Source organism: Sceloporus undulatus, chromosome 3, assembly GCF_019175285.1.
Source record: "Sceloporus undulatus isolate JIND9_A2432 ecotype Alabama chromosome 3, SceUnd_v1.1, whole genome shotgun sequence".
Lineage (NCBI taxonomy): Eukaryota > Metazoa > Chordata > Lepidosauria > Squamata > Phrynosomatidae > Sceloporus > Sceloporus undulatus.
The window spans coordinates 73,221,484-73,249,293 of NC_056524.1; the positions used below are offsets into that span (position 1 = coordinate 73,221,484).

General features: G+C 39.0%; 1 protein-coding gene across 1 annotated transcript; it reads left to right on the forward strand.

Annotated features, from left to right (window-relative positions):
• The first annotated feature begins 161 nt into the window (after positions 1-161).
• Positions 162-27,168, forward strand: PWP2 (PWP2 small subunit processome component). Its single transcript, XM_042460293.1, has 21 exons — positions 162-239; positions 2,098-2,210; positions 2,742-2,836; positions 3,124-3,223; positions 3,783-3,926; positions 7,428-7,563; positions 8,771-8,997; positions 9,519-9,662; positions 12,147-12,217; positions 14,250-14,386; positions 14,900-15,048; positions 15,559-15,706; positions 16,673-16,823; positions 17,311-17,491; positions 18,952-19,099; positions 20,916-21,024; positions 22,815-22,880; positions 23,170-23,388; positions 24,086-24,236; positions 24,996-25,070; positions 26,433-27,168. The coding sequence occupies exons 1-21, from the start codon at positions 222-224 to the stop codon at positions 26,590-26,592; spliced, it is 2,742 nt and encodes a 913-aa protein (XP_042316227.1). The 5' UTR covers positions 162-221; the 3' UTR covers positions 26,593-27,168.
• The last annotated feature ends 642 nt before the right edge of the window (positions 27,169-27,810 follow it).

Sequence of the window (27,810 nt, forward strand, 5' to 3'; positions counted from 1 at the left end):
GAGGTTTGCCATAAGTCAGAAAGGGCTTGGAGGGGCACAAGGATGAATGGAATTAAAACTGTGCAAGGCTGCCATTGCCTTTTTGGCCACAGGGGGCGCCCTCTCAGAGCTGTCTCCCCTTGATTGCTATGGTTGAGGCTTTGACCCGGAAGTAAACCCAAGAGCTGCTTCCGGCCGACCCAGGTTTCCTCGTGGGATCTTCCAGGGCTTTGGCCGCAGGGATGAAGTTCGCCTACAAGGCAAGCGAAGGCGCGGGGCTCTTTTATGGCAATGGGCTTTTTAAGTGACTTCGGACTCCAGTTCCCAGAATCCCGGGCTATTGGCCAACGTTGCTGAGGCTTCTGGGAGATGAAGTCCAAAAACATCTCTTAAAGGGCGCAGTTTGGGGAGCACTTTAAGGCTTTGGGGGGAAAGCTGGCTTTGCAAGGGCTTTGTCCCCTGTACCCTTCTTCCCTCCTCCCCTTTTCTTGTTGTGGAACTGGGGCTGCATCCGCACTGCAGAAACTAACCCAGTTTGAGACCGCTTTAACTGCCCTGGCTCATTGGAGTCCTGGGGCTGGTCGTTCCCTGAGGCATCGTAGCCTTCCCTGTCAGAGGGCTCTGGTGCCACAACAAGCTGCAAAGCCCAGGATCCTGTAGCATGGAGCCCTGGCATAAAGTTAAAGCGGTGTCAGAGTGGATTTACTTCTGCAGTGCCTGGCTTCAAAACAGGAGCTCTGGGGTTGCATTCACACTGGAGAAACAGTCCTCTTTAAGTGGCATGGCTCAATGCTCTGGAACTCTGGGAATTGTATTTTTGCTGTGGGCCCAGACTGATGCTTCTCAGTCCTGGTCAGAAGTGGAGGGTGTTTTGAAATTCCTCCTGTCCAAAACAATAGGGAGGGAATAGCAAAGTGTCCCACCCTATGTATCCCAAAGTACAAGTACTAAAGCCAATGGAGGTGCTGGAAAACCTTATGTATCAACATATACACTCATTCCCCCACATTTGCATATGTTCTCTCTAGGAATATCTAGGTCCTCCCACACAACTCTATGGTCAGCTTTAACCAAAAGTTGCCCTGGAGGACCCAGAGATCCCTAGGGGTGTCTTCTCAGGTAGAAACATGGTGTTTTTGTTATTTGCGGCTGGATGGGCTCTTCTAATTCTAGGATTTTATGTTGCCACATTGCAAAAATAAAGCATAACTCAATGCTATGGAATTCTGGGATTTGGAGTTTGGAGGGCATCCGAGCTCTGACACAAAATGTTAAAAACCTCACAAAGCTACAAATCCCAGAGTTCCATAGCACTGAGTCACAGCAGTTAAAGCAGTGTTGAATTACTTTTATTTCTGTAGTGTACCAGGGTCCTGCATCATATTTGTGCCTTTGTATTTCTTTTTTTCCTGGAAGCTCTCTGTGAAGCCAGTGGCTCATAGGCTACTTTGAGCAACACTAATCTAAAGGACATTTACACTAGTTGGTCTTAGGATTGTGTGTGAGTTTAACTTGGCCTTGTACATGACTGACACATTATTAAACTGTCTGTATTAGCTTTCATTTGTATCATCTCTTATGTCTAGCTGTTCTCCAGCTGTTGTCATCTTAGGACCAAAATATTAACAGATTGCTTACATTAGCCTTCCTTAACCTAGCATCCTCTGGATGTGTTGGACTACAATTCCCTTCATTACCAGAAAGCAGGGGTAACCAAGTTGGATTTGGCAATGGGAGTTGTAGCCCAGGATATCACCAGGTTGTGGAGATTGATGTAAGTATCTCAACTGTTTTTGTACCTGGATTCATCTATCATAGCTATCACAGGGTTTTCTTGGCATGTTTCATCAGAGGGGGTTGCCACTGCCATCCTCTGAGGCTGAGAGTATGTGACTTGTCCAATGTCACCCAGTGGATTTTCATGGCTGAAAACCATTAGAACTCTGATCTCCAGAGTCATAGTCCAAAGCTCAACCCACTATGTCACTCCACATCCTTCATATCCACTGAATTGACCTCTTTGACACCTTCAAGAGGGCAATAATAATTGAATGTTTTGCACACCATCTCACTTTTTTTAGTTCAGTCAGATTAATATAATTCCTATTCTCTTCCTAGTTCTCCAACTTGTTGGGTACAGTCTACCGACGTGGAAACCTGAACTTTACTCCAGATGGAAATTCTCTGATCAGTCCTGTGGGAAACCGAATTACTCTCTTTGATTTGAAAAAGTAAGCATTGTCTTCCATTGTTATCATAACAGTAATCTCAAATGGTGCCTGATTGCTAGAGGTCTGGAGGCAGGGCATGATTCTCTGCTTCCTGATAAAGTATATGAAATATACTGCTTAAAAGCTTCTTTGGTTCGTTTTCTGACAAACATTGCTGTATCTTGAAGACCTTCAAGATCTGTGGTTCATTAGAGCAGCCAATGCCTTCATTGATGCAGCTCTTAACTATTTCACACTGTCATTGTACTCATGATTGCAGTGGTCAATTCATCACCTGCTGACCAACGTTTGGATGATGATTTTCAAACTGTGGGCCCTTGGTATCCTCTGGAGTTTGGTTCCAGGAATGCTGGAGAGGGTATAGATTCTGTTTAGTACACCGGTGTCTCATATGTTTTGGTTGACATTGCCTGGAAAGCCTGATTCTGTGTACAGAAAGATGTTCAGACATACAGGTTTCCTTTTGTAGTTTAGGCAGAAATATGCATTTTGTCACTTTTTACCATGCTGTTTTCTCACCTTCTCTTCCAGTAACAAATCTGAAACATTACCGCTAGCGACCCGATACAATGTGGCATGTGTGGGACTCTCTCCAGATGGAAATCTTGCTATACTTGTTGATGAAGGTATTTGTTTTTAAAAAATCTTGGAAAAGATTATCAGCATCAAAAATTATATTAAGCAATACTGAAATATGTTAGATTCCTTTTAAGGATAAGTGACCATTTTTATCTGTCTTTATTTGTTCTGTTGGCATGCAGCCAAGTCCCTAAGCGTTTGCTGCTGAAATTAGATCAACTAGATTAATTTTATATTTCTTTCATAAATATAAGAGGTACACTGCAGATTGTGCTATTTATATTTGAATCTTTTGAAGATTGTCTGAATTATTTCATTATTGTCTTTCCTACAGAGGGAGCTGCTTTACTTGTCAGCTTGATAAGTAAATCTGTGATCCATCAGTTCCATTTTCATAAACCTGTGCACAGTGTCTGCTTTTCTCCAAATGGAAAGTATGAGGAAGTTTTTGTCTTTGTTTTTGACCTTTTTCGCTATTTATAAGTGCTAGTAGTAGTTGTTCTGTTACCATTTCCTGAGTAGACATGCTTAGAAAGGGAAGGGAACCTGTTTGAAAAGACTAAACATAACAGAAAAAAAATATTTGTTTCCTTGATTCATCTTCACATACTGAAAATGAATACAAACTTAATAGTTTGTGAAAGTTCTTAATAGAAAATTGATTATAAATAATTGTATTATTCTGTCATTGTCAAGGGTAGGCAAAATGTACCCCTCCAGATGTTGAACTTGACTGGTGCAAGTTCATCAGTCACTGATGAGGAATGCTGGGAACTGCAGTCCAGCAATATCTGCAGGGCTTAACTTTGCCTACCCTGGTATAAACATCTCTCTCTCTCTCTTTCTCTTTCTTGTTCTCTCAAAAACGTACACATTTAAAATTTAATTGTGTGAATACTTGGCATCCTAAATAGCTTGCCTTCATCTTTGACCTGCATATTTTTGCTGAAGTATTATATACATGAAGTTGACTCTTCATTTTATATGAAACAGAAAATTTGTGGTCACAAAGGACAACGTGGCTATGATGTATCATGCCCCAGGAAAGAAGCGAGAATTTAATGCCTTTGTACTTGACACAACCTATTATGGTGCATATGATGAAACAACATGCATTGATTGGACTGATGATTCCAAGTAAGTATTTATGTATTTCATTAAAACAACAACAAAAATGAGCAAATACATTGAATGTCAGTGAAAATAGTGCTGTTTGGCGGGTTACAGACGGCCAGGGGAAGACGTCTTGGAGGTGTATTCTGCTGAATACGGAGCCTCCAGACCGCCCGCCCCGGGGGCGTGGCTCAGGTGTATGGGGCTTCCACATGGGGGGCAGTGAAGACGCCTCACCTGGGGCCGTTTCTGACCCGCAGTTTCCATACCGCTGCCTCGGAGGACGCTGCAAAGAGAGAGGCAGCTTCCTCACGGGCGGCCAAAAACGGGGCTTTTTTTTTCTTTTGCTGGCTGGCGGATGCGCAGCTGCGCAGCTGCGGTGGTCAGCACCGGCGGCCGAAAGCTTATGTGCACATTTAAAGCGCTCAGGCCCCTTTAAACTTTTCCCCCCGTCCTACCCAAGAACAATGGTGGTCTCCTGCCAGGTGGTGATCAGCTGGTGTTGGCATCCTTGTCCGCTTGCACTTTGCCAGTGTCAGCAGCATCATAGATGCCTCCTCTCCTTTGGTCCCTGTGCTCTTGCTGAATCTGCAATGCACATCCACAGCTGTCGCCGCTGCCACCGCTGTCCCCCTGCCATCCCCCATCACCTCCCTTGTACATATGTAAATATTTAAAGTTTTAGCATTTTTTTATTGTTAGGTGAAAATGGCACAGGAATGTGTGTAGGGGTTCACTTTAAAGTCCAAACTTTCCACGATTCTAGCATCGCATGCATACATGCAGCTCTAGGGTTAGGGTTAGGGTTAGGAGTCTTAAAATGCGCTGCAGCTGTGCTGCAGCTTCCACACCTGCATGGCAGCTGACGCTGCAATTAAAGCCTGACTGCAAACTGCGCATGTTCCAGGACCCCGACTCATTATGCGACGCAGTAGACACGGAGCTTTTAAATGGGCAACTTAAATTAGCGGCGTAGCAATTCTGGCGTACCGGTGCAGCAGCTTACAGACAGAGATGCGCAGCTGCGCACTATATAGAAAAGAAGCGGGGAAAAGCAGCACCTTTTTAATGCTGCTTCTTCCCGATTGGGGGGGTGCGGGCGGCGTGTTCATGGCGGCATTCAGGTAAGGGCCGTCTGAAGGCTCTACCTTCAAGACGTCATGAACACACCCCTTTTTGCCCGTCTGTAACCTGCCTTTGTTTCTTCTAAGAGATTTGAAAATCTTCCATAGTTAAAGGAGAGCGTCTGGGAATGTTGTTCAGGTAAAGTTTTTTGCTACAGGGCTGTAATCAGTTATATTACCTTTTCCATTTGTTACTATTTTTTCCTTTTTGTAGAAATTTTATGTGTCTAAATTGATGGCAAGCAATTGATAATAACACAATAAGGGAGAAACTTCTCCTTTGTGGCATCAATCTTGTAAAATGATCTCCCTGTCAAAAGCTCATATGTTCCCAGTGTAGGATATTTCTGCCAAGCATATGTTAGGGATGATGGGAGTTGCAGCTCTTCTCCTGGCTTTCACTCTCACCACCCTGGTCAGCGGAAGAACAACCAGTTTGACCAGTAGCTCTGAGTATTGGCTGAAGATGTCTTCCAATCTTCTCTGGAGTCTGCTGGTTCTTGTTCAGCTCTCAAGACACCAGTCAACACAGTAGTCTTCTTATATAAAGATCTACTTTTATTCTAATATATACACTATGCACAAAACAATTCACTACTCACACTACTATACTCCTCAATACCCACACTACTATACTCCTCAATACCCACACTACTATACTCCTCTATACCCACAAAAAGTATTGCCATACATTATTGCTTATATAGACATTTGTCTCTCTATTCATTATACAGTTGCCACCTCCTGGGCGTGTACATACATTATGATTGACATACCATACTTGGCTCAATCTAGCCCTCACATTGCATCATACATTACTGTCCACTCAATGACTCTCAGGTGATATCAATTTGTATCTTTTCACTTTGTCATTGCCTCATATGTCCTTGGCTTTCAGGACCTTCTAATTACATTACTTACAACACCTGTGTGACAATTCAATAACTTTTGCTGTGTCATGTTACTTTCAAATACATTCATATACATATTATATTTCTTGTGACTATATATCCCATGTGGCTTTTTCCTAACAGCATATTCCCGATCACTACACTGGTCCGCAACCTCTGGTGATTTTAGTAGTTTTAATGCAGTATTTTATCTTGTTATTTTATTTTGAAAGGTTCATCACTACTTGAGGTGCATAGATGTGTGGAAGTGTATTACATAAATACGTTCATGGGTTGGATCCAGCAGAGTCATTCTGAGACTAGAAAGGAGAGCCCATCTCTTTGTGGAAGTGGTTTCAGTCCAGTGGAACCAGTTGGAGAAGCCTTGGGAAAAGATGCTTTTCCCAAGGCTTCATTTGCCCTGTCCCTCATATGCCATCCTCTACTGTTGTTCTAGTACAGAGTCTTCTAGAGAGATGGAAAGTGCAAGGACTCCAGGAGAAAATGGGAACTGCCAAAAAGCAGGTCGCATTATTCCATAAATGAAATTCCCTCATGGATATCTAGATCAACAACCCTATTTGTAATGTGGTCATACCCATCATAATCATTTCATTAATTTAAAAATAGACGTTGAAACATGCTACTGTTGTTGTGTGCCTTCAAGTTGTTTCCGACATATGGTAACCCTAAGACAAACCTACCATGGGGCTTTTCTTGCAAAATTTGCCATTGCCTTCCCCTGAAGATGAGAGCATGTGACATGCCCAAAATCACCGAGTGGGTTTCATGGCTGAGTTGGGAATTGAACCCTGGTCTCCAGAGTCATAGTACAACACTTAAAGCCCTACACCACGGTAACCCTCTGTACATATGCATATGTACCTTCAAGTCACCTGCTGACTTATAGCCATCCCATGAATTTCATAGGGTTTTTTAAGGAGATAATAATCAGAGGTGGTTTGCCATTGCCTTTCTCTGAAGTTTAGTCTACAGTACCTGGTATTCCTGGGTGGTCTCCCATCCAAGTACCAACCAGACCTGAGCCCACTGAGCCTCCAAGATCAGATGGGATCTGGTGCCTTCAGACTATTTAGGTAATTGGTAGTGACACCTAAATCCTGTGAGGAACTGATTTCATCAAAGAACCAAGAAGGACAATGTCTTCTGCTTAGCACAGACTGCTGTAGATGTCTGGAAAACTCTTTCTAGCACATTTCCAAGTAATGTAGAGGGCTGCATGTGGGAGAGGATGCAGAAGAAAGTTATATGTAATAATAGGCCAATGGTTTAGATCTGTAGGTTTCTTTCTTTTGACAAGACTTTTCCTCAGGTGATGAATTTTTGCATGCAGCTCTGCTTGTTCCTTTCTCTGGATTTTTCCTAAAGTTGCCAGCTGTCACTTGGGTGTTATAAAATATTTGTTGACTTATCTATAACTGTGCAGTGCTTGTTGAATTTTTTTCAGGACATTTATTTTCTGAGCACATTTTTTAAAATTGTAATTACAGATGTTTTGCAGTAGGCAGCAAGGATATGTCAACTTGGGTGTTTGGAGCGGAACGATGGGCCAATCTGATTTATTATGCACTAGGCGGTCATAAGGATGCCATAGTAGCCTGTTTTTTTGAAGAAGACAGTCTTGATGTATGTATCCTCCATATTTGTTTTGTTCACATTAGTTTTTAATGTTGTTATTTAGCTGTTTATTTGCTTTCAAGATAACTGTACAAAACAAGACTGACTGGTTTGTGAATGGACTGTTTTTCTTGAAGTGCTTATATATTGAAGGAAAGCTATCCTTTAAAATATGGTGATGATTTGTATCCTGATTGAGCAGGTGGAAGCAAGCTAGTAAATAGCACCTCAGATATATTATGTTGAGTCACCTAAATGGGTTTTGATAGAAGGTGGTATTTATATTAATTTATTTCTATTGTACACTCAGTACCACTCTATGACACAGATTGAACAAATATGATCATAACAAAGATTCTCTTGATTGCAAAACTGAGTTTATTAAATGTCACACATCCAAACGAGTTTGACAAAAAAAAAGTACACATTGAAATGCCCTGTATTGTAATATTCTAGGTCAATAAGATTTTATAAATTCTGTTTTAAAGTTCCATCCAATAGAATTTTACTGTTGGATCAGGAGATCTCAACCTGAGCTGCTCCCACCTGCAGGGATTGCAAGATGGAATTTCAAGGGGTGTGACAGAGTGGCTTGTGTCCTTAAGTCAGTGATGGCGAACCTATGGCACGTGTGTCAGAGGTGGCACTCAGAGCCCTCTCTGTGGGCACACATGCTGTCGCCCTAGCACAGAGTTTGCCAGAGTTTCTAACTAGAAAGCCAGAGGGATGTGGCACCTTGCAATAAATAAGTGGGGTCTGAGTTGCAGTTTGGGCACTCAATCTGTAAAAGGTTCACCATCACTGCGTGATGAACCATGAGTCATCACTCATTTTTCTTCTGAATAAATTAGAATCTAACTGCTCAGTTTAGATTTGCATTTTATGTTAAAAGTTAAAAGCTTATTTTTTTTAAAGTTCAATTTGTCCACCTGCAGTAATGCATGTGGTTCAATTTGTGGTTCAAAATGTAGGCTTCATCTTCAAATGTAATATTACTTTTGTAGGGAGTGCGAACATTAATCAAACATTTCCTAGGGGTGTGGGATATAGAAATGTTTGGGAACCACTGTTAGAGATTTACTGTTAGATATCTTATTGGGGCAAGTGTTGTCCAGCCTTTATTGACATTATCATCTTGAAGAACTGTACACTTTTTCTTGTTTAAGAGTTGCTACTCTTGTGCAATAATTGTAATAATTATGTCTTGGTATTGCAGTTGTATACTCTCAGCCGAGATGGAGCTTTGTGTATATGGCAGTGTGATACAGAGCTAAGTGGTTTGAAACCTAGATTGCCAAAAGACCATTCTGAATACAAGGAGGAAACTGCAAAAGATCTAGATGAAGAGTTGACAGAGGAACAGAAGGGCAAAGAGGTCCATGGGAAAGCCAGCACAAATGAGAAAGAGAGAACACAGAAAGTAAAATATTCATGTGTTGTCAAGTAAGTGATCTTCTAGAGGCACAGGCGATAGAAGGGTTATAGGAGAAATTTGTTTTATTCAGCATGTTTGTACAGTCAAAGCCAGTGTACATTTCTGTCCAGTTCTTAGCTACTCAAAATAAAAGAACATCTCATCAGCACAGTATAAATCTGTGAGTCATAATATGTGCTCAATATAAAACAAAAGAGCTTCAAAGACAGATTTCAATGTGTGAGAACTGAAGAACAGTTTATCAAGAGGTCCAGCTTGGTCTCCTGTAGTTTCAACAAACGTTTTTTTTTAAAATTACGCATATCTTTATTTGACATAAGGATTGGAAGTGGGATTTCAGATAGGTTTTTCATTAGCACTGTTCCTTTCTTTTTTATATCATCATGACTAAAATTTCAGTGTATCATAAACCATAAGTGCTTCTTCCCAAATCTGTCAAATCATTCTTTATAGTGAAAGTAATTGAATGATAAGTATGTGTTAATTAAACATATGTTGGTGGAACATGTTTGTCTTATCTTTTGCTCAGACATTTTTTCAACAAAGAGGGAGATTTTAACACTCTGACAGCAGCAGCATACCACAAGAAAATTCATCTCCTGGTCACTGGTTTTGCTTCTGGAATATTTCACCTTCATGAGCTTCCAGAGTTCAATCTCATCCATTCTTTAAGGTTGGCATGGATATTATTGATTGAAGACTAATGTAGGGTTTAAAACAATGTTTAGGCTTTCTTTAAGAGCTGTTTTTGTTGCTTGAGTAAATTAGATTAATAGGTTTTTTTTCTTGTTGGCAGGAATTCCATTGTGTGTGTATTTTCCAAAAAAAGTTAGGTGAATCATGGATTGTATAAAAATAGTGGCTATCCGTATATGCATGATTGGATTTCTATATATTTTGTTTGTCTGATTTATTTATATACTTCCTCCCAAAGCAGCCTACAATACACATTAAAACGAAATAGCTAATAAAAAACACCACATGAGGCAAAAGTTAATGCAGCATTAAACAATCAATCTAATTAAAACATTACTTTTAAAACATTGATTTAGAAAGACCTAAAATGCACAATACATATTAAACCACAGTCATTGCACATCCTTCTACCCCAGTCAGATTAAAGGCATAAGGCTGCCTTAACTAGGAAGGTCTGCCTGCCAGCAAAATGAGAGCAGAGAGGGGCGCAATTAGTTCCTTAGCCTAGGAGCAGTGCTTGAGAAAGCTCACCAGACAAGCATGAGAGGAACTGAGAGAAAGCCTTCCCCAATGAATGTAAGATGCAGACAGGCTCATATTGGGAAATATGGGCTATCTTTTTGAATTACATATTGCCTCTGTCTGAAAATATTTTGTTTATATTTTTATCCAATAATAATAATAATAATAATAATAATAATAATAATGCATTTTATTTCTTGCCTGCCTCTCCCCAAGGCTAGAGGTGGGGTAAAACATAGATTAAAACACATAAAACCATTTAAACACATTCAGTTAAAACACAAACATAGGACACATTAAAATCATCCAACATTAAAATATTCCAATTTAAAATTTGTAGTTTAAAATCAACTTGGTAGGCCGGCATAAAAGATAGGTCTTCAATATTGTTTAAAATTCAGACAGCATATTTAGCTGTCAAATCTCTCTTGGCAGATCATTCCACAGTCTAGGGATGGTCAATGAAAATGTGATAACTGCCAGTCTAGTTTTGGCTGATGAGTAAATGTCCCCAGAGGAACTGAGTGTTCAAGGTGGATTATTCAGGAGGAGGCAATCCCATAGGTAATCTAAACCATGTAGTGTTTTAAAAGTAATAACCAACACTTTGTACTTTGCCTGGAAACTAACTGGCAACCAGTGGAGTGATTTTATTATTGGTGTGATATGCTCACTCCTAGATGTACAGTCTGGCTGCCATGTTTTAAACTAATTGAAATTTCTGAACTTGGTACAAAGATATATAGATCACATTGCAAAAGTCCAGTTTTGATGTCAACTAGCGTATGCACTACCATCATTAGATCTTCCAGTTCTAGGAAGGGTTGCAGTTGGCATATCATAGTCAAGACTGGGAGTCATTTAATATGGGTAGCAGTGGCTCAGGCTTTTCAGTTTGCTTCATTCACAAAGAGACTGTCGCTGACCAGCACTAGAGATCTCTATCGAGATACAGTACAGTGGTACCCCGGGATACGAATGCGCCGCCTTACGAAATTTCCGGGTTACGAAAAAAATCCATTTAAAAAAAACTGTTCCGGGTTATGAAGGTTTTTTCGGGTTACGAAAAATTTTTTGGTGCTTTTCGGCGCTATTTCACACGAAATCGCGGCTTTTCCCCATTAGCGCCTATGGCTTTTTCGGCTTACGAAGTATTCCGGGTTACGAAAGCGGCGGCGGAACGAATTAATTTCGTAACCCGGGGTACCACTGTATTGCCTTTTCTAGAAGAGGAGGGAACCAAGATGGTGTAATAAGCAAATTTTGGGAACATATCTTTCCCAAAGTCTGGTAGTATATGCATGGAAAACTGCATTGAATATAAGCACAGAAAAAACATCATCCAAGAAGGAGGTTAAGATTGGTAAGAAGGTTGAGGAAAAATATATGATAGACAAATGGAATACATTTTCAGTAAAGATGCAATGTGAAGCTTAGGTTAAATCTTGCTTCCTGTAAATCTTTATAAGAGCTTAAATTAATTTTCACTCTTCATGCTTGACACAGTAGTCTTGTTCATGGTAGTGGTAATAGATTTTCTCTTTTTGAAAGGGAGTGATCTAGAGTTGTTCTCACTCCTTGGATCTCTAGATGTTTTGCTTTTCAGCTCCCAGAATGCCTGACCACTACCCGAGCTGGTTGGGGCTTCTGGGTGTTGAATACCAAAACAGCTGCAGAGCCAACATCTGTAACCTACTGATTTAGAGTACTGGGATATGATGGAACAGCCAAACCAGCCCAGTTTGGGGGTTCAGTTTTGTAAAACCTTGGCAGCTTGACTTTAACATAAATGCTTGAATTTACTGTCCTTTCCTCATTTAAGTGACCACCTGTATATGTTTCTGGATGTCTAGCATAAGTACTCAAAATCTCTGCTTTGCTCGTAATCTCTTTCTTTAGTTTTAATCTTTTCCTTGTTTTGTTTGTTTGTTTTGCATAGCATTTCAGACCAGAGGATTGCTTCTATTTCTGTCAACAGTACGGGTGATTGGATTGCTTTTGGATGTGCAGGTATGTATCTTCAGGACACATTTATGTATTAGGGCCGATTCATGAAATCAGTTATGCTGAAATAATCCTTTAGCTCACTAGATGAAAACATTTTAGCTGTAAATTTCAGACTTTTGAATCATATGATATCCTGGCAATTTCACGCTTTTGAATCATATGAAGTCCTGGCAAAATTGGTGGGTTCTGAGCTAAGTTGTAGTCTGTTGTTTTTTGTGGGTTTTTCGGGCTATGTGGCCATGTTCTAGTAGAGTTTCTTTCTGACGATTCACCAATATCTGTGGCTGGCATCTTCAGATAATGCTTTGCCTGGAAAATTGAGTGTATATATACTGTGTGAGTGTGGGAATACAGGAGTGATTTGCATGTGTATTGTTCTGTGTTGATGGCTGGCCTCAGGCTGGGAGGCTAATGCAAAAGAGGATTGTAGTCTGTTGTTTTTACTATTTATAAAAACACAGCAACTTGTCACTGGCTCAAGAAGAGAGTTGTTTCTGAGGTTGGTTATAGCACCATAGGAGCTGTTGTAGCTTGAACTCTTTATGAGTTGCTCCAGTAACATCTGAAGATCTGAGCCATATTGGAAGGACCAATCTTATGACTTCTTGATAGCAGCATCCCCTTTGAAATAAGGAGCTGGCATGGCAAACAGCTGCAAAATTAACTTTTCCCTTATGGCACAGATCATTGTACCCAGGAAGTTACAGGAAGAAGACATGCTGCAGTTGCTCTTGCATCCAAAATCGGTGTTTCTTACACTGTCTGATGTGGGGACGGGGCACATCCAAATTTATTTATTTCTAGGATTTATATCTCGCCTTTCTCTACAGTGGGATTCAAGGCAGGTTTTCCTATATGCCAAAGATTAATATCATATTTGTGCCAATTGTATTTTCATTGTTTCCTGGAAAGCTGCCACAGACCAGCAGCTGATGGCCTGTGGGCTGGCACTGATCTACAGACCACTGCTTTCAGTAGCAGTGACTTAAAGGTCAAATCAGAAAGGATTTACAGGTCAAAGCTCTGTCTGTATGGATGCATGGACAGAGTGGTTCATTCAGATAATCTATAACTGTGCATTAGGGACAGAGGTTATCCTCCCAAATTTTGATGGGAAGCAGAACATTGAAAGTTTAAGACAAGACAAAACAACACTGAAAGTTTAAGACAAGGAAGACAGCTAAATAATTAATGTTTTTGCAGCAGTTTAAGTTTTAACTATTAGGTACAAGCCCAAATTATTCTGCTTACACTTTTATCCAATTTTTTAATCAATTACCAGCAGATGAAAGTTGTGGAGTGTGCCTTTAGGAACACTTGCATGGTTAAGGTATGGATTGGAATAAGGTATTGGTGGGCTATTAGGATTTTCAAGAGGCTACCTTTTGCTGAACTAACTTACGGTAGTATAACAAAGCTTAAAAAGTGAGATGGACCTGATGGTGTAAATGTGGACAGGAACTACAGTCATTGTTTTATTAGGTATTATTTAGGATTAGAACGCATCTGCATGTACTTCTTTATTAAATTTATACATTTAGCACAAAGATATCTGAACATTTCAGATGTGTTAATGAAATCCAGTGGTAATCTAAATGTGCTAAAAGTCTTACCAGCTATGTAGCATAGCCCTGTCTGCTTGATGCAAGTCTTAACACTCAACTCTCACAGTATATTTTTAAATGATTTTACATTTTTTTAAAAAACACATGGTGCTTCAAAAGGATAACTTGTTTAATTATATTTTAACTTCGTTATTATCATGTTTTTAGCTTTATTTTATTAACCACCTTGGTGGGTTTTGTGTGTGTGTGTGTGTTTAGAGAGAGAGAGAGAGAATTTGCCATTACTTCTTCCTTTACTGATGAAATAACTGGTAGTTTTGTTATTGTTTTTTAAACTTGATTAATAAACACTGTGTTTTGTATATCAGTGTGACTGCTGACTTTACAAAGATTAAAATGTTTCAGGAAAATATGTTAGTGTTATAGTTGGCTTTGAATTTGAATTGTATGTCTTTTTGTTGTATTGACAGGACTGGGACAGCTCCTGGTGTGGGAATGGCAAAGTGAATCCTATGTGCTGAAGCAGCAAGGTCATTTCAACAGTATGTCATCCCTTGCATATTCCCCAGATGGGCAATACTTAGTTACTGGAGGGCATGATGGAAAAGTAAGTCTGTTGTAGTTGGTGAAAACTGAGTTTGGGGCCTTCTCCAGTTCATATACTGTAAGATTGCAAATAGCATTCACGAGTAGCAGGCTGTTTTCTTCAATTCCAGCTAACAATTTGTAAGAATTAGAAACTCTTTCCTCTTTTATGTATGTTTTTACCCCTCTTTTACTATGGGAAGTGATGGTTTTATTTTTGAAACACATTATTCATGGAACAGAGGCAGAAGTGTGCATCACTGGAGTCAAGGACCTAGGCTAGTAGGTTTCCAGTGGGATTTATGAGGCCAAAATGAGATGGTTGAGGCATGGAGCTTCAGAAGACAAGATTCTGAGTTCTGCACTTAAGCCTAACTAGCTACCTTCCTTAGGAGCTTAACTATTAAGGGTATTACATAGTGGAATGTGCTTTCGGTGCATGATTGTGACTTGTTGAAGTAAAATGCTGTGTCAGTCCTAGAAAGGCATATGTATCTGGAGCCAAATGTTGTTGTTTTTTCTGTTTTATTTACAGGTGAAGGTATGGAATACCATCAGTGGTTTCTGTTTTGTCACTTTTACAGAACATACTAGCAGCATATCTGCTGTAACATTTACCAGCTCAGGTTATGTCATTTTGAGTGCTTCCCTGGATGGCACAGTGCGAGCTTTTGATATGCACAGGTAATTTTTTAAACTTCTCCATTTTAACATGGATTAGAAGTGAGGGGCTCAATCAAGTGTTAGTCCTACCAAGAATCAAGGCATTTGAATGGAGCTTAGGGTAGTGACTGACAAGTGCTATTGGTTTTTATGTGCTTATTCTAAGTAGGACTAACAATTATGCTAAATATGTGTAAAATCTGGAGATTTATTGCATGCTTGTTACACACAGGTTCATTAGGCCATATATACTATCCTCAGGTACTGTTGTACCATCTAAGAGGCCTCCTTTACATTTGACAAGTAGAAAGTATCCCACATCAAAATAACACCCATATCAGAATTGGATATGTCAAAATGAACATAAGGCTTTTGTTGTACAAATATAATGAAAAACCTAATAAAAATTTTTAATTTGTGAAATTTCATTTGTGAAATTCATTTACTTTTGAAATATGGAATTGTTCATATAGAACATTACATAAGCATAGAGTTTTGTTCTTAAATATCACTTTTGGGTATTTTAAACAGATACCGCAATTTTCGCACCTTTACTTCCCCACGACCAACCCAGTTCTCTTGCTTGGCTGTGGACTCCAGTGGTGAGATTGTCTCAGCAGGTTCTCAAGACTCCTTTGAAATATTTGTGTGGTCTGTGCAGAGCGGACGACTTTTAGATGTAAGGAACAGACTTCTGTTGTGGTAGTCCTAATATGTTATGAACTTTTTATCATGCCCATCTTTACTTTTAGAAGAGAAAACATGTACTGGCAGAGTTTTAAATAATCATTAAAACAAATACTGAGCTCCTGTGAGTTTTAAAACTGATTGCCAGCCAGAGTGAAGATACTCAAGTCTACAATACACTATTTCCCAGTTTATCTTATTACTTAATGAAAACTTTTTGCATTGACATTATTCTCCTGGTTGTTCTGTGCACTTAAAGCTGTAATAGCATCCTGTGTGAGGCAAACAGGAAGGTTTATTCCATTTTACTTCTCGTTAGTTTTATTTCTCCTAGGATGCTACTGTAATGATGTATCCAGACCAGTTACCTTATCTCCCTATGCTAGTCCCAGCCCATTGTTCTTAATTATGATTCTGGTGCAAGTTGTCCACTTTGTGGTAGTTCTGGCATCCTTGTTCTCGATTCAGTCTGTCCACCAGTTTGCTTAAGAGGAGCAGCTTGTGGTCTTGAATTGTATGTGCATTCAAAAGATGAGAAGTTCAGCCACGTTGTTTATCATGTGGTATGAAAGTTACATACTATGGAAAATTAAAATGATGGAATTTCAGCCTAGTAATGAAATCTATATGATGTGCAGCCTTTCAACCACAGATTGTATGTGCATATATTTTTGTGGTTTTGCTTTAGGGTCATATAGAGAACTACAGTGTGCCCTTGCGTTACGCGGGGGATCCGTTCCGGACTCCCCTGCATAAAGCAAATTCCGTGTATGCTCGAGCTCCATTAAATGAATGGGGCTCATGCACGTGGTGGTGCAGCGGCACACACGCGCCACAGGCGCGCACCCCATTATTCCCTGTGGGACACATCACCCCTTCCTCCCCGCGTGGCTTTCAACGTATGCTGAAAGTCACGTAAAGTTCATGACATTCATGTGTTTGTGCATTTTCTCATTAGGTCTTAGCTGGCCATGAGGGACCCATCAGCAGTCTATCTTTTAATCCAGTAAAGTGTCTCCTAGCAAGTGCTTCTTGGGATAAAACAGTCAGATTGTGGGATATGCTTGATAGCTGGAGGACCAAGGAAACTCTTCCACTCAGCTCCGATGGTAATTCCTTTTGAAAACTTTTCAACAATTCCTGATGTCTGTATTGTTTGTATGATGTTCAGAGTACAGAGTAGCCTGGATGTTTCAGCTTTTAACTACAGTATATGGAAACTACTTAGTGTACTTACTGGGAAGAAAATGTATAGGGGACAAGACATTTTAAAACCAATACTAGAAACTGTGCCTACTTGGTAAGGTGGAAATAATATTGAAAATGATAAAAGATACAAAGGCAGGCACTCAGAAAATATGGAATTGACAGCATCCACCTTTTTGTTTCAACACAAGGCTGGACAGATATGCCAGTGAATATTAAATGTATTTGTCTCTGAAATGTAAGATGCTGATGATTTGTGGAGGTCTTTAATCTGGCTTTTGTATGAGTCTGCTTTGGGTTTTGGAATTGAAAGCAGTATTATCAATAAGCAGGTGAAGGAACGTTTCTTAAACCAGGCTTGTCTTTGTCTTCATTCACCAACTTTTGCAGTGCTTGCTGTTGCTTTCCGTCCGGATGGCAAGGAACTTGCAGTTGCTTCCCTGGATGGACAGATAACTTTTTGGGATCATGAAAATGCAGAGCAGACGGGATCAATTGTGGGAAGGCATGACCTGCAGATGGGGAGAAAGGAATTAGACAAAATAACTGCCAAGCAGGCTGCTAAGGGGAAGTAAGTTGAATATTTGTTAACTTTCTATGGAGAACTGGCTATTTTCTTTTGAGTCAGGCATGCCTATTTTACTATTGCAATCTTCCATCGGAGTGTCTGGTAACTTTGCTCAATAGGTATGGAAAAATGAGCATTGCATGTTTACTCCAAGGCTCTCGTATGTTTTCCATGTGCATGTTGAAATCTCAGGAGTTATGGCCTTTTCCCCCCTAAATGGAATGTAGCTTTTAACTACACAAAAAAGGATTGAATATTGAATATATAAATATTTGGGTTGCCATCTGAGTAAAGATACTCAGCATCCTTCTTATAGAATATTAACAGTTGAAGATAGTAAGAGAAAGGAAGGTAAATGCTTCCAAAATCTTTCTAATTTTGCTGATTTATATAAAAATATTCTTCAGATAATTTTTATAGGTAGAGAGTATTACAAGGAGATCTTGAAGTGAAATCATGAACATGATTATAAGGAGAAGTGCTTGCTTTCATGCCTGTGAGAACCCAGAGGTTTGCCAAAGTAAAAAGCATACTCTATTTTAAAAGATAAAAAAATTAAGGTTCACAACCTACAGCCATCCCAGAGAATGTTTGGAGAACTCAGGGCATTAGGGCCTAAATTGCTTGTTAGTTCCAACTACTGCAGACAAATTGAACTGATGGAACTTGCATAAGTGTTGACTGATCAAGCTTCCATTGGTGGAATCAGTTTACTCCAGTCAGGACTATGAACTGGATTTAGTCCAAGGACCCACAGAATGTTATGTTTCAGCTGGAAAAGAAAACGGAATGAGCAATGGAATAGATTGCAGAAATAAGTACTGGACAGAATCACTCCTATACTGTACAGGTTGAGTACCCCTTTTCTGGAATTCCAAAATCTGAAATATTCCAAAAACAAAAACTTTTTTCATGGGTGGCTGAGATAGTGACATCTTTGCCTTCTGATCTTCAGAATACACAAACTTTGTTTCATGCAACAAAATTATTTTAAAATATTGTATAGAATTACCTTCAGGCTATGAGTATAAAGTGTATACAAAACATTAATGAATTTTGTGTTTAGACTTGGGTCTCAGCTCCAAGATACCTCATTATGTATGTATGTATATGCAAATACATGTATTCCAAAATCACCTAAAATCCAAAATCCAACACACTTCTAGCCCCAAGCATTTCAGATAAGGGAGACTCAACCTATGATACCTATAATTGTTGCAGGTTCTATTGTTTCTCATGGTTGTTCCTTGGCAAGAAAGATAAAATTAATGGTAATACAGTAAACTCCAACATCCAGAAGATATTTAAGTCAAGCTTAATTGTTCTAGTGTAACTACTGTTTTGGAATAGATGGAGGTATTCTGGTATAATTATTCTGGAGGACGGTTTAAGATGTATGACTTTTAAACCATGAGATGAAGATGAAATTACTCAGTTACACTTTGCTTTCTTTCTTTCTTTAGATCTTTTACTACTCTATGTTACTCAGCTGATGGACAATGTATTTTGGCAGGGGGGCTGTCAAAGTTTGTTTGTATTTATCATGTTAAGGAACAGATTCTCATCAAGAAATTTGAAATATCCTGCAATCTTTCCTTAGATGCAATGGAGGTTAGTGATTGAAATATGTGTTATGTATGTTTGGGTATGCAGTCTCAGGATTATCTACATTGTGGTGGGGGTGGGGGCAGGCTTGCAGGATCAACTTTGCTAGTTTGCTTTTTTTCTTACTAGAAAATAGTCTTCCAACTAGAACCACATGTAGAAAACTGGCACAGTTGGCCAGGCAGATGCAACTAATAACAATGGAATAGAAGTATTTGTTTATTTGTTTCCTATTGGAAATAGAGCAATGTGCAACCACACACAAATAATAATGTCCCTATGTGGACAATAGAGGCAGAGGGCTAGGATTAGTTGGTGGGTTGTCTCCTTTGTTTCTTCTGTTGCTTTCTTTAATATATAGACTAATTTTTCCAGGCATCACTTTCCTTACACACCTCCTTCCCCAACCTCTCATCTTTGGCATCTCTCATCACTGTAGGGTAGTTTAAGTTCCCTAAGGCTTCAGGCTTTGTAAAGAAAACAAATATATTTAAATATCAAAAATATCAAAGCCAAGCCTGTTAGGGTCTAGCTTTAAATTAGCAGAGTAGCAGAAGTGTTCTTTTGTCTAACTATGCTTCCCTAAGAACTGAGACTGACTCCAAAAACAACACAAGTAGCTTGTAGTACAAACAAAAGTTTACTAATGGTTTTAATCTATTTATACATAAAGGGCTGTATCCTAATCTAGCTAGTAAATAGTTTAGGTAAAAAGAAATCTTTATCTTGTCATCTTTCCAAAGAAAGTTGAAAGAGGAGAAAGATGGAAAACCAACAGTTCAGTTGAAAATCTTTGAAACAGTGTGTCTGTTAGTCCCAAAATGTTAATTTGAATGAGAGAGAGAGAGGAGATTCCCTGCAGGAAATCTCTATCTATCTAAGGAGGGGGAAAGAGCAGGCAAAAATCTTCCAACGATCACTAGCTATAATTCTATAATAAATATATTTCTCTTCACTGAAGAGATGGCTTTCTGTTGATGATTCCAGATGCTAGTTTCCAGGCAGGCTACAAGTCTAAGAATTTGTGATCTTAGAACCAAGGTCATCAGTTCTTTCATCACACATAAATCTGCTCCTGTCCCTCTTCCAGCATCCCCCCTCCATCTGCAGGTTAGGGGGTGACTGAGTTTTTAATTGTGATAGTTATTAGAAAAATATTAGAACACTTCCTGATCTCCTACAAACCACCTAGAGAATTGCCTATTCCTGACCTATGAAATGGAGTTGTGTTTGCTGCTGCTTCACTACAGCAGCTTGAGTAGTAGACTGACCATTTAGCCTTTGGGCCCAGGGATATAGACTTCCATATGTTTCCTACCTGTGTTTCTATTCTAAAGCAATGCTGCTTTAAGGCAGTGTTGTTTATTTTTTGTGTGTTGCCTTTGTAGTGCTTCAGTTTTATCCAGAAACCAAAGGCACTGTTGGATTTACCTGGAAGCAGGGATGGGCATAGAGTGGCCCATGGGATCCTTGCAGTCTGTGGACCCAAATTTTGTGACTCCTAAAACTCCTCACCAGATGCCCAACCCCCCATCCATTTCCCACCCCCTAATTAAAAACAAAATAGCACAAGTTTGGGCAGTTTCCCCCCAAACAGTGATGAAACCCCACCCGCATTGTGTGAAAATAATCCCACTTAGCCCCACAAGTGCCCCCAAAGCCTGTACTACTCCCAGATATGTCACTTTTCCTCTGAAGTCCCTCCCAAAATGGTTACAGGAAATGAGGCAACATCACAGAAATTTCAGACACTTAAATCTGAAATGATGTATAAATTGCTTGGAGAAGTTATTCTTCATTAGTCATGTTACTTATTTTACAGGAATATTTGGATCGCAGGAAAATGACTGAATTTGGCAGCATGGCATTAATCGATGAAGGAGCTGGGGATGATGATAGTGTTGCCATTCCTCTTCCAGGAGTGAAAAGAGGTATCTCTTCCTTATACCAGTTCTTAGCATATTACCTGTGTCATATGAATTATCACTATGTGAGCATGTGTCCTTCCTTGTCAAGTCAATGAAGGATGGAAACGGTGAAAACATTGAAAACATTATCTTTTAAACATGCTTTTTGGCTCTCACTTGCCAAAGTGGTGATCAGACATTTTATTTTAGCTTGTAGACCAACCACTAAAAATATCCCCCTTTTTCCATGTGGGTAAATTGCCTGATTTTCAGTACCAGGGCTCCACTCTGAAACATAAAGGAGTCCAACTGAACAGGTGATCTGAGGAGGTGTAGAGTGTATCTCCCTCAGATTCTGAACATTTGAAAAGTTGAATATTTCAGATTTTTGAGGTAACTGCATCAACCTCTTTCATGTTTTGTGTTGATTCTAGGAAACAAGGGTTTGTGCCTATTTCTATTGTAAATAGCGGCATTTTCATTTCTAATCTTGCATTGTAAAATTATCCATGTTGGTTCTCTTTCACAGTCTTATCTGTTTTCATTCATTAATGTTTATATGGCTTTTAGCAGAGGAGCCTTGATTCGTCATGCAGTCTGAACTTGTTTCCTAGGTATTTCTGTAATGCTGGGGAGGGAACACTTGGTCTGCAGCCTTTCTTCCTCACACACACCCCCTCCCCAGTTGCATTGCAATTATAAAGGCAGGACATAAATTCAATAATAAATAAATATCAGACTTTTAAAAACAATATTAACATTTATTTATAATGCCCTTTTTACCAAAGAGCGATACATGAAACATATAAAATCAAAATGAATAATAAAACACAAAACTATAAAATTCTAAAATACTAAAATAATATATTAATATGCTAAAACAAAACCCTCATCAATAAAAAGCTTGATCACAGAGAGGGACATTTTCTGGGAGGAGTGGGGAAAAAAACTAGACCTTACTGTGCATTGTGATGTCCCCTTGAAAAAATCCCCTCCTCCTGGAAATTAGGGTTTTTAAAAGCCTCTGTTGATGACAGTGTGTTTTTAATATGTTATTTCAGCAACAGGGCCTTGTAGGAGAATGAATATGAATGCACATGAGTTATATATGTGGCTATATGAAGGAAAATGTGCCATAACCTCACTCCCCTCCCCCCAAGAGGGCTGTGCCCTCCTTAGGAGCACCATCCAGGGGGATTTCTTAAATAGAAACATCAAAACATGTTCTGTATCCCACTGTAATAGGTGCCTCTTAGACTGCATCCATATTGCAGAAATAATCCAGTTTGACACCACTTTAACTGCCATGGTTTAATGGTATGGAAACCTGGAATTATCATTTGTTATGGCACCAGAGCTTTTTGACAGTGGAGGCCAAATAACTTACAGAACTACAAATCCCAAAATTCCATAGTATTGAGCCATGGCAGTTAAAGTGGTGTCAAACTGGATGATTTCTGCAGTGTGGATGAAGCCATAGAATGTTTGACTCATATGTAGATAATAGTTCACGGATGGTGATTGTTGTGAAGGTAAGATATAGTTACCATTCATTTTAGCATTTAACCTTGTAAAAACTTAACACTTAACAAAGATTGAGCTTTGGGTTTTTAAAAATATTTTTGAACACTAGCAAACACTAGCGCAATCACATATATTTATCTGCTACCTTTATACACTTACTAGTAGCTGAATGGAATTAACTTGCAATATTGTGAATTATGTACAAGCTATACATGTAGTTGATTATAGTATGTATGAGACTGATTATTTACTGAGGGAAGATATTGAATTTATTTTTCACTTTGTTTCAGGTGACATGAGTTCTCGATCTTTTAAACCAGAGATAAGAGTGACTTCTCTTCGCTTCTCTCCTACTGGTGCGTATTTCACAATGGGTCTATCAGTTCCTTTAGTGTCTCTTCACGACTATGTTGTGAAATAATGTCCATTTTAGTTCATATCTAGAACAATGTAACTAACCACAATTATTAGGTATTTGTCAAATATTGACATTTTCATAATATGTGAGTAGTGAAATCAAGTGTCTTTGTAATAGCTAATGAACTTAAGAAAGTTGTTTGTATTTAAATATCATTTTTTAAGAGTCTGCCTGCTGTCTCTAGGCATGTACAGTTTTAATTAACAGAACCAGTGTTTCTCTTGCAGGACGAAGTTGGGCAGCAACCACCACAGAAGGACTTCTCATCTACTCTTTAGATGCTGGACTCATCTTTGATCCATACGACCTAGAAATTGACATCACTCCTAGCAATATTCGTAAAGTACTGCTTCTGAAGGAGTACACCAAGGCGATTGTCATGGCTTTCCGGCTGAATGAAAAAAAGCTAATTTACGAGGTTCTGGAAACAGTGCCGTATAATGAAAGTAAGCTGGACTGTTGCTGCCACTTTAGTGTGGTAGTAGCAGAAGGCTGGATTTTCTGGACTTCTGTGCTATCAGCAACGGAAAGGATAACACCCCAAATGATCTTATGCGGGGTGGAAGGTCATATGAGTAACTACCATAGGAACAGAAGGAAGGAGTGAACATGAATATATATGATATCATAAAATATAGGAATTCATTGATTTGGCTTTCATTTGTGGCAAACATGCACATAACTAAAACTTGAGATTAGAATACTTAATATTGAGTCATGTAGAATTTAGAGCGTGGAAGTGCCGCACGGAGCTGTGTATGCCCCCCATGGCTATTTTGCAATCTTCAACTTCTCTCACATTTGCCCCATTTTGGCAAAAAAGGGTGAACTGCCCCACCCCCGAAATCTCTAGGAACAGTGGTTCATCTTTTAAATAGGTTACAGGGCTCTTTGCACTATTTGACATAACAATATATCTCTTTCAAAACCACAAGTTGTCTTCAAGGTGCTTCCAGCATTTAGTTTCATTAATTTATGGTTTTTTGGCTGTCCATGTGCTCCTGGAATGTTTCTGGGGTACAAATCAGGTCTCTGAACCTACTGAAGTTATCCATCCGTGATTTACAGCCTACTCTTATGCAAATTATATATTTGCATATGTGATGTTAACTAATAATTTCTGTTTGTTTTTTTAAAATACAGTTGAAGTAGTCTCCTCATCGCTTCCAGAATTATATGTAGAAAAGTTGTTAGAGTTTTTAGCTTCTTCATTTGAGAAGTCTCGTCACTTGGAATTCTACCTCACCTGGACTCAGAAGCTGCTAATGTTACATGGGTGCAAGTTAAAACCAAGGTTAGTGAGTAACTGCTTAGGAGGGGAGTGAAGATAGGAGAGTGCAACACAAGCTAGAATTTTACCTTTTAAAGAGTTTTGGAATGGTTCCTGTTACTGTTAATTGGACTTACATCTGCTTAGCTTTAGAAAACTGAACCGTATCAGCCAAAATGATTCCTTAAATGGTGAATTTTAAGAGCGATGAAATTAGGATAAGCTTAGCATTTGAGATGACATTTGCTTAGTGTGCATGTATTTATCACTGTTGCAAATAGTAGGTATACTCCAAATGACAGGTCCAACTATAGAGCCCTTCTCAGCTTTTTAATACTTCATACATAGAAAAGCCCTCCCTTCATCCTCCATCTTGAGGGAGAGAGAGGCAGGCTAGTTCCACCAGGCCTGCCTGGAAGAAGACAAGCCCTCCCTCCGGTCCATCTGCCTTGGTCCAGGCCTCAGAGGGAAAGAAGAATGCTGGGCCTGATCCCCTCCCCCCCTCACCATTCCCTTTTTTCTCCTTTTGTGTCGTGTCTTTTAGATTGTAAGCCTGAGGGCAGGGAACCGTCTATTATCCCCTCTGTTGTAAACCGCTCGGATTCCCAGTGATTGGGCGGTATATAAATAAATCCTATTATTATTATTATTATTATTATTATTATTATTATTATTCTGTTAGATGCATAAATTGACTATTTAGTTTGTTTTATTTTAAGAAGGTTCAGAATGATTATAACTACTACGAGATTTATGGAGTATGTGTCTATTGTCTCTTTCCAGGTGTAATAAATTGCTCCCTACCATTCAGTTTCTCCAGAGGAGCATTCAGCGTCACTTTGAAGATCTTTCCAAACTGTATGTATTACGCTGTTTTTTTCTTTCAAACCACATCCCTCCCTAATAGCAAGGGGATAAATATTGAGTAATGAAACTGAAATGGCCTTTCCCTTTTACTCCCATTCCCTAAAAGGGTTTTTAGCCTAGGAGTTTTATGTGATTATGTTTTGGCAAGTCCATTGAGCAGTCATTCACACCTCTCATTCTGTGGCTTTAAGGCCAGGGTGGGCAAAGTGCCCAGAGGTCACGTGTGGCCCTTGAAACTGCCCTTGCAGCCTTCCAAATCTTCAAGACCCCTAAATATTGTTTTAATTAGGCAATTTGTTCTGAAATTCTCCACCTTTGCTTTAAATTGATTTATTTAGTAATCAACATTCTGGGACAGCAACAGTGCATTGATTATTAATGTACATCAGATAATGTTGATTACTAAGCAGGGAGTGTTTAATAAGTAGTCCCTGCCTGAATTAGTCAGTTTTGAAAATGATAATACCTGAAAATAGAGGCATAGCTCTTTTTGCTCTTTATTATTAGAACAGCTCACATTAGGTAATGAAACTATAAAGGTTACTAGTAAGGAAGAAAGATCTTATTCAAACGTGTGTGTATACGTACAGGCATACCTCAGTAGCAAAGCTTGTGACAGTGAAGATCCTTTTAACAAAGCTTGTTTATGCCCACCTGGCCTCTATTTTTCTCCTTGTCATCTATCTGGAACAATTTTTAAAGCTGCACCAGCATATGGGTGAAAGTGAAAGAGGGCTGGTGAAACACACACTTTTGGTGAAGTTTTGCAGCAATACATCTGTAGTAAACAATGCCATAAATTTTGGGCTTGGAAAGAACAGATTCTGCTTTAGATGCTACTTTAGCCATGTCTTTCCAACAACAGGCAAGGTAAACAGCAGGTGCCTCCAGAATCCTTAGCATATGTGAAAAGCAAAACAGAGAAAACAGATAAGCCTGCCCACTCCAGCATATTAAAAGCATACATCTGTAAGTTCAACCACTAAAATGGGAATCACAGGAAGAGTGGAGGCCAGTAAAAGAGGGGGAAAATCATCCTAACACCTATCTCTTTTGAGTTAAAGAAATAATTTTAAGGAACACATCTAGTTTTATAACTAAATCCTGTATATAATAATAGCATGTGTCAGTGAGACATAATAGATCAAGTACCATAGGAAGCTGTCCATATTGCTTCAGTCATTTTGTGTTTCATTGAGATCAGTGGTAATTCTTGAGTAATTGGATCCATATATGAATCATTTTCAACTAGTATGTTACTTTTGGTTCTTGGCTCTATACAGATAAAGAAATTTTTGCTAGCGTTGCTTTGAAGCTACCCTAAAAATATTTCCAATGGTTTTGTTTTTGCAGTTGTGACTGGAATTGTTACAACATGAAATATATCCTGTCCCTTTCACAACAGCGAGGTATGAAACGTCCAGCAGAAGCATCTGAAAATGATGAAGATTTGCAGAGTTTGGAGGACTCTAGTAATGACTCTGTTATGGAGGAATCAGCTGTGCTTACATAAAAAGCAATTAAGAACTTCCCCCCGATTCAACAGTAATTTAAACAGTGGTATTCACTGTGAGCTGAACAGCCCTCATAGTGGCTTTTTTTGGTGTACATGTGACATAAATGCTCAGCATTCAAACTGATAGTAAACATCTATCTTTTTTTGTCATTCCAATTATGAGTCTGATCCTCTTTTTTCATTCTGTAACGGAACCTACTTAGCATATACTTTCTTAATGCTGTTAAATTCCAGGCTTTTTTAGTTTTTAAAACTAGTCAAAAATGACTACAAGGAACCCTGGATTCTAAGATCAACAGGATAAATAGATTTAGATCTGGATATGAGGTTTGTAAGCAAAGCAAAATTCTATGGCTGAGTAGGACTTCTAAAAATTGATCAAGCATATCATATTTGAAATGTTCCTCATCCATAAAGGTATTTATAAACATCAGAGTGGTCATACAGTAGACAGCTGAAAGTGTGTTCATAGCTTCAATAAGTTTCAAGAGTCTGTTTTGTCTCTTGATCCTTTTTTTAATAAACAAGTGCAGTATTGTGAGTTTCATACATTAAAAATTGTTCATGATCACAGTAAATGGTCTGGTCTTTTTTGTGTGAGGAAGAGTAGGAATTTGAAATGGAACCGTGGAAAAATTCCATCTGCTAACAATGCCTTTAAACCATTGGCTACAGTAAATGGAAGTTCCCCCCCTCCCCAAATTGTGCATTGAGAATTACTGTCAGATTGCCAAAATTGCACATGTGTTTAATTTCTGCCCTCAAGTTAAAATGCATACCATCAAGGCTGGTTATTATTTTGTCACCTGAAGGGAAAGGAAAACAAAACAAAACAAAACAAAACAAAACACAAGCACCTCCTGTGAGCAAATTACAGTAAGTGTTCACTTCCACAACAGCTAAAATCAGCCATCACCTCAATTTTCCTAAAGATAGAACCAACCCAATATGGATTATCCCTTGAAGGCATGACCAGATAACTTTCTTTTCACATGAACTTGGCTGCATTTGGTGCTACAATTGAAACAACTTCTGCAGATTCTCTTTCCTTAAGATACTACGCAATGGGTTCTCAATAAACACAGCCCTTCATCTTCCTTTTTTTTCAGCTGAATAGGACAGTGTGGTTTAAATGGAAAACTTCATGGATCAGAAACAATCAGATAATTTCATTGGTTGGTGTTTATATGACACAGTTCAAAATAGTTTTGTTAA